Source organism: Taudactylus pleione, unplaced genomic scaffold, assembly GCF_031769625.1.
Source record: "Taudactylus pleione unplaced genomic scaffold, aTauple2 ptg000268l, whole genome shotgun sequence".
Taxonomy (NCBI): domain Eukaryota; kingdom Metazoa; phylum Chordata; class Amphibia; order Anura; family Myobatrachidae; genus Taudactylus; species Taudactylus pleione.
Genome location: NW_028284670.1, coordinates 1,201,230 through 1,208,751, shown reverse-complemented (window position 1 = coordinate 1,208,751; position 7,522 = coordinate 1,201,230). Strand labels below are relative to the sequence as shown.

Genomic DNA, 7,522 nt, shown 5'->3' with positions numbered 1-7,522 from the left:
CCAGCATTCTGCGCATGTGCAGCAGACTCCAGGCACACTCTAGTGCCTGGAGTTTACTAATGCTCTGGTGGCTGGCTAGCTGCGTCAGTCGGCTGCCAGCCACCGTGAAGAGAGGAGGGGGCCCTGCAAGGGGAGTCCACACGGGCCCCCTCCTCTCTTAAGATGCCCCTGCATGGCTGGGTCTTTCATTCCCATCTAACCCCTACAGCAATGGTCACACTGCCAGCTCACCTCTGTCTACCAAAATTATGGGGCATTCTTTGGGACGAACACAGGCTCCTTTGCTGTTACGGACATATCCATCCTTACACTGACATTTTCCAGGGAGATGACATTCCTCAGTACAGGAGATGGGTTTGCTCCAGTTGTCACAGGTAGGTGGGCAATTGGAAGGACATTCCTTATACTCCTCATGAGCACCAGGACAAGAGTCTAGAAAAAAAAATATTATATATTTTACTTACAAGTAGACCAGACCAACATTAAGGTTTTGGGGGCTAGTGCACTATAGAGCAAAATTTGGGATACAGGTTAATCATGAACTAGTCCGCAAACCTTTGGAGCGTACATTAAAAGGGGGTGTGATCATCAGAGCCATAACTACACATTTTGTTACCCTGTGCATGTACCAAAATAGTCAGGGCATGCTGGAACCGCAGGTGTGCACTGGTGATAGCATGTGTGGCACATAGCGTCCACCATCAGAACTGGGTAACCTTCTCCCTCTGACCATATAAGGTTGTGTTACATACAGTACAGCTTCTTACTCTGGGGTGCTGCGGGGTAAGCCCTTTCTGGTGGGCCATAATTAGGGTGGTGCGACAGGGCATGGGGCACTGTTTGGGCCTGTCAATTTTCCTATTTATCATTCTCACTTGTAGCTTCCTCTTTTTTATACCCAGCATCTCCTGGTCTCCCCTATCTCTTCCCTGGACCTCTCCCATAAGGTCATGGACCTTTTTTGGGTACACTATCTTATAACCCTATTTGAAAAATGAAGGGGGGTGCCAATGCTCTTTTTCGCATAGGGCACCAAAAAGTCTGTGGCTGGCTGGTGGGCAGAGGGGCTGGCAGAATGGGGTATACGCAGGGTAGCAGATAGTGGAGGTGACAGGGCATAGAAGGTTTGTAGATAATGGGGGCTGGCAAGACAGTGGTATCTGGCAATGGGGGGACAAATAGTGGAACCGATGGTTAGCGTAAATCTGCGATGTTTGCGAGTCTGCACATGAGCAGAATGCATCCTGCGAGCTCGCAGACCGATCTACTTAGCAGAACGGGGGGAGGGTTGACCGGAACCGTTAAACACAGTGGTGTGTCACCCTCGTTTTGAAGGTTTGCAGAGCCCAGGGACAGTGTTGGCAGACACTAACTTCCTATACCCATCTGTCCATATCCATTATACTGGCTGAGCAGGTCTCAGCTCCGCATACACAGCAGCCTGGCTGGCAGCCAAATTAGCGACCATCGGAATAGATGGTCGTGATGGTGATCCAAGGCAGCATCTATGGACACTGCGCTCGGATCACAAATGCAATTCATCCATTTCCATACCAGTCGCCGTGTGCACTCGGAACGGCAGAGACCTTTGGAGTGTATGCACAACCATGGTTGGACATTTTCTTCCAACCCCTCCACAGCTGCCACAGCAATGGTTACACCCCTGCTCATCTCCATATTTCTTACTTTTAGGACATTCATTGGGATGAACACAGGCTCCATTGCTGTTTCGGACATATCCATTCTTACACTGACATTCTCCAAGGAGACGACATTCCAGAGTGCAAATTCTGGTTTTGTTCCAGTTGTCACAGGTAGGGGGGCAATTGGAAGGGCATTCCCTAAATTCCTCATGAGCACCAGGACAGGATTCTAGAAATAAAAAATGTAAAGTAACAGTACTTTTATTAATGTAAGGAATAGGAAATTGGCTACAGCTGACTTATCATTGGGAAATTGTCACCAATATTAAATATTGTTATATCATTCCTTACTCAGGATTATATATGATGAATTATATTCCCCCTTTTTTAAATCTCAGTTTCTCTTATATTTCCTTATAATCCCTTATTGTTGTGTTTATATTTATTACTAGTACATTTAGGGCTACATACAGTACAGCCGCTTACTCTGGGGTGCTGTGGGGTGAGCCCTGGCTGGTGGGCCGTAACTAGGGTGGTGTGACCTGTGCCATGGCACAGGGCACCGCATGGCAGGGGGTGCTGTTTGGACCTGTCAATTTCCCTGTTTATCATTGTCACTTGTAACTTGCTCTTGTTTTATCCCCAGCATCTCCTGGTCTTCCCTATCTTTTCCATGGCCCTTCCCCATGAGGCCATTGCCCTTTTTTGGATACACTATCTTATGTCCTTTTTTGAAAAATGAAGGGAAGGGGGAACACCAATGCTCTTTTTGGCACAGGGCACCAAAAAGTCTAGTTATGGCTCTGCCTGGCTGGTGGGCAGAGGGGCTGGCAGAATGGGTATACACAGGGTAGCAGATAGTAGAGGTGATAGAGAATAGGGGCTATGTAGATAATGGGGTCTGTTAAGTCAATGGTATCTGGCAAGTGGGGGCAGATACTAGAACCGATGGTTAGTGTAAATCTCAAATAGACCAGAGCAAGAATAAGGCTTTTTGGGGGCTAGTGCACTATAGAGCAAAATTTATTATACAGGGGGATCATATACAAGTCCGCAATCCTTTGGAGTGTGCATTAAAAGGGGATGTGATCACCAGAGCTGTAACTACACATTTTGGTGCCCTGTGCGATAAGGAGAATCGGTGCCCACCCCCAACAGTCATGGCATGCTGGAACTGCAGGTGGGCACTGGTGACAGCAGTTGGCACACAGCATCCGCAATCATCATAGGTAACCTTCTCCCTCTGTCCATATAAGATTGCATTACACCCAGGGCTACATAATGTACAGTTGATTACTCTAGGGCGATGTGGGGTGTGCCCTGGTTGGTGGGCTGTAAAAAGGGTGGTGAGATCTCTGCCATGGCATAAGGCATCTCCTGGCCTCCCCTATCTCTTCCCTGGCCCTTCACCTTGAGGCCATGGCCCTTTTTTGGGTGCACTATCTGATGTTCCTATTTGAAAAATGAAGTGGCGGGGGTGCAAATGCTCTTTTTGGCACATGGCACCAAAAAGTCTAGTTACGGCTCTGTGGCTGGCTGGTGGGCAGAGGGGCTGTCAGAATGGGTACACACTGGGTAGCAGATAATGGAGATAACAGGGCATATGAGGTTTGTAGATAATGGGGGTTGGCAAGTAAGTGGTATCTGGCAAGGGTGGGGGGGGCAGATAGTAGAACTGATGGTTAGCGTTAATCTTGAATGTTTGTGAGTCTGTGCATGTGCAGAAGAGTTCCTGTGAGTTTGCAGACAGATTCCCTTAGCAGAACGGGGGGGGGGGGTTGACCGAAACCATTTAACACAAGGGTGTATCACCCTCGTTATGATGGCGTGCAGTACCCAGAGTCAGTGTTGGCAGACAATAACTTCCTAGAACCATCTGTCTGTATCCATGTAACCATCGGACTGGCTGAACAGGTCTCAGCATACACAGCAGCCTGGCCGGCTGCCAAATTAGCGACCATCGGACCAAATGGTTGTGATGGTGATCCAAAGCTGCTTCGACAGAGACTGCACTCGGATCAGAAATGCAATTCATCCATTTCCATGCCAGTCCCCGTGTGCGCTTTGAATGGTAGAGACCTTCGGAGTGTATGTACACTCATGGCTGGACATTTCCTTCCAACCCCTCAACAGCTGCCACAGCAATGGTTACACCCCCGTTCACCGCCATATTTCTTACTTTTAGGACATTCTTTGGGAAGTACACAGGCTCCTTCACTGTTACGGACATATCCATCCTTACACTGACATTCTCCAAAGAGACGACATTCCAGAGTGCAAATTCTGGTTTTGTTCCAGTTGTCACAGGTAGGTGGGCAATTGGAAGGGCATTCCCTAAATTCCTCATGAGCACCAGGACAGGATTCTAGAAATAAAAAAAATATATATTATATAATTTACTTACAAAATAGACCAGAGCAAGAATAAGGCTTTTGGGGGCTAGTGCACTATAGAGCAAAATTTATTATACAGGGGGATCATGTACTAGTCCGCAAGCCTTTGGAGTGTGCATTAAAAGGGGATGTGATCACCAGAGCTGTAACTACACATTTTGGTGCCCTGTGCGATAAGGAGAATCGGTGCCCACCCCCAACAGTCATGGCATGCTGGAACTGCAGGTTGGCACTGGTGACAGCAGTTGCACATAGCATCCGCAATCATCATAGGTCACCTTCTCCCTCTGTCCATATAAGGCTGCATTACACCCAGGGCTACATAATGTACAGTTGATTACTCTAGGGCGCTGTGGGGTGTGCCCTGGTTGGTGGGCTGTAAAAAGGGTGGTGCGATCTCTGCCATGGCATAAGGCATCTCATGGCCTCCCCTATCTCTTCCCTGGCCCTTCCCCATGAGGCCATGGCCCTTTTTCTGGTGCACTATCTTGTGTCCCTATTTATCCCCAGCATCTCCTGGCCTCCCCTATCTCTTCCCTGGCCCTTCCCCATGAGGCCATGGCCCTCTCTCAGGTGCACTATATTATGTCCCTATTTATCCCTTGTATCTCCTGGCCTCTCCTATCTCTTCCCTGGCCCTTCCCCATGAGGCCATGGTCCTCTCTCAGGTGCACTATATTATGTCCCTATTTATCCCAAGCATCTCCTGGCCTCTCCTATCTCTTCCCTGGCCCTTCCTCATGAGGCCATGGCCCTCTCTCAGGTGCACTATATTATGTCCCTATTTATCCCCAGCATCTCCTGGCCTCCCCTATCTTTTCCCTGGCCCTTCCTCATGAGGCCATGGCCCTCTCTCAGGTGCACTATATTATGTCCCTATTTATCCCCAGCATCTCCTGGCCTCCCCTATCTTTTCCCTGGCCCTTCCTCATGAGGCCATGGCCCTCTCTAAGGTGCACTATATTATGTCCCTATTTATCCCAAGCATCTCCTGGCCTCCCCTATCTCTTCCCTGGCCCTTCCCCATGAGGCCATGGCCCTCTCTCAGGTGCACTATATTATGTCCCTATTTATCCCCGGCAACTCCTGGCTTCCCCTATCTCTTCCCTGGCCCTTCCCCATGAGGCCATGGCCCTCTCTCAGGTGCACTATATTATGTCCCTATTTATCCCCAGCATCTCCTGGCCTCCCCTATCTCTTTCCTGGCCCTTCCCCATGAGGCCATGGCCCTATTTTGGATGCATTATTGTATGTCCCATTTGAAAAACCCATGCTCTTTTTGGCACAGGACACCAAATAGTCTAGTTACAGCTCTGCCTGGCTGGTGGGCAGAGGGGCTGGCACATGGAGTATACGCAGGGCAGCAGATAGTGGAGGTGACATAGCATAGGAGGTTTGTAGCCCTTGCGGGTTGGTGCCCACCAGGCGAAGACGCTGGAAGTCCCAGTAGACAGCTGCCATTCTAATAAGCTAACACAGGCTGTTGCCAACTAGATGAAGATGCTAAAGCCATGGCAGGTTGATGCCCGCCAGGTGAAGATGCCGATGCCCTGGTGGGTTGATGCCCACCAGGCGAAGACATCGAAGTCCTGGAGTGGCGGTGGCCATGAAAGAGAGCTTAAAGGCCACTGCCCCCAAGGTAAAGATGCAGACAAAATTAATAATTTTAGTATGTTCAGTCTAATATTTATTTCACTGGTGTACTACAGGTACCAGTGACCCTAAATGTCCCGCTTGCTGGTACTTGTGGTTCTCTAAGTGCCAGTATGTGGGGGAGGCTTGCTGGTACCTAAAGTTTTCCCACAAAAGACAATATTCTTTAAAATGCACCAGATTACACAATCAACCCGGCACCCAATGCCCAGGTGTGCCACTGATAGCCCTGGGCCTGTGGTGCTCTGGAGACGGGGGGCCCTTAATTGGAGGGTCGCCAGCTCCCCAGGGATCCCAATCCTGGGCTATCTAGTGGCCAGGGTCAATGCTTCGGCTGGGGGGCCAGGTGAAAGTGCTCCCCTTGGCTGTGGCACTAGGCCACCACTAGAAAAGGTCTGGTGCTGGTTTTGGTTTTGACCCTATGGATTTTTCCCCCTGTATTTCCAAAACCAGGACCAGCTCAGAGCCCAGTGCTGGTTGTTCAGAATACGGGGGACCCCTACATCATTTATTCCCTGTATTTTGGCAACTAAGACTGATTCTGATTATTCTGGCACTGGTTGTGTTAAATAATGAGGACCCCTATGTAATTTTTCCCCTGTATTTTTACAACCAGGTCCGGCAGTGAAGAGCCCAGGGCTGGTTGTGCTTTAGGGGGGCCCTCTCCCCTTAAAGCACATTCAACACATTCAACCTGGCACCCATTCCCCAGGGGAGCAGGGGATAGCCCTGGTCTATCAGCCCAGGCCTGGGGTACCCTGGAGAGGGGGGACACCTTTATTGGTGGGATCCACAGCTCCCAAGGAATCCTTGGCCTTGGCTGACTAGCGGTCAGGGTTGATGCTTTTGCCGGGGGACCCGATGGAAGGTTTCCCCTGGCTGTGTCATTATTCCGCCACTAGAAAGAGCTCAGTGCTGGTTATGGATAATGCAGGGGACCCCTATGCTTTTTGTCCCCTGTATTTCCAACACTAGGACTGGCTCGGCTGAGAACAGTGCTGGCTGTGCTAAATGCAGGGGACCCCTATGCTTTTTGTCCCCTTACAACCAGGACTGTAAGTGAAAAGCCCGGGGCTGGTTGTGCTTTTGGTGGGAGGGCTGGCCATGTCTTTTTTAAAATTTTACATATATTCATTTTTTAACATAGATGCATAGATAGATATCACTGATACATCCATGCATCTGTGTTTTATTGATTTTATTTTCTCAATGCATGCCCAGCACCAGTGAGCCTCTCTGTCGCCCACTGATGCCCCCATGCACTGCCCCGCATGACTGATGCTGCTGCTGCACTACACTGCTGCAGCCCACCTCTGCAGCTATCTCTCCCTGTGCACCCCCAAAACACCTCCTGTGTACCGGTCTTCCTCCACCTGTGCACTGCTAATGTTCCATTTTGTTGCACTAATCCCCTGCCGGTGGCCCGGTTTGCTCCTCCAAACCCTAATAGTTAATACATTTTAAAAAAGCAATGAAATTCCATAGACAAAAAACCTTATGGTTTCACAAGTCCATAAGACTTCTTAGGCATGGAGTTTCACAAAAACGAATGAATTTCTGCCATTCAAACTTAAAAAAGCAATAAAATTCCGATCATTAAGGCCTTAATGGACGTGTTACTTGCGTAATACAGATATGGTATGCCATCACACCCTGTGGTTAAATACAGATTCAGCAGTCTCACAGAGTGAGATTGCTGTCACTTACAAAATGATGGAGCTGCTAATTCACCGAATTGAGTGCTCATTGGTAAACACACAATTCAACTGAGTAAATATAAAATCTAAGAAGCCTTAATGGGACATGTGAAACCGTAAAGCTTTTTGTCTATGG

The 7,522-nt window shown here is 49.0% G+C and overlaps 1 protein-coding gene across 1 annotated transcript in view; it reads right to left on the bottom strand.

Annotated features, from left to right (window-relative positions):
- Window positions 1-214: 214 nt before the first annotated feature.
- The window catches only part of LOC148513817 (zonadhesin-like), a 29,303-nt gene continuing 21,995 nt past the window's right edge, over window positions 215-7,522 (bottom strand). Inside the window, exons 9-11 of the mRNA XM_088481252.1 lie at window positions 3,823-4,008; window positions 1,687-1,872; window positions 215-432 (exon numbers count right to left, since the gene is read on the bottom strand). Of these exons, the coding sequence (XP_088337378.1) occupies window positions 215-432; window positions 1,687-1,872; window positions 3,823-4,008 (590 nt within the window). The remainder of the gene's footprint in view (window positions 433-1,686; window positions 1,873-3,822; window positions 4,009-7,522) is intronic.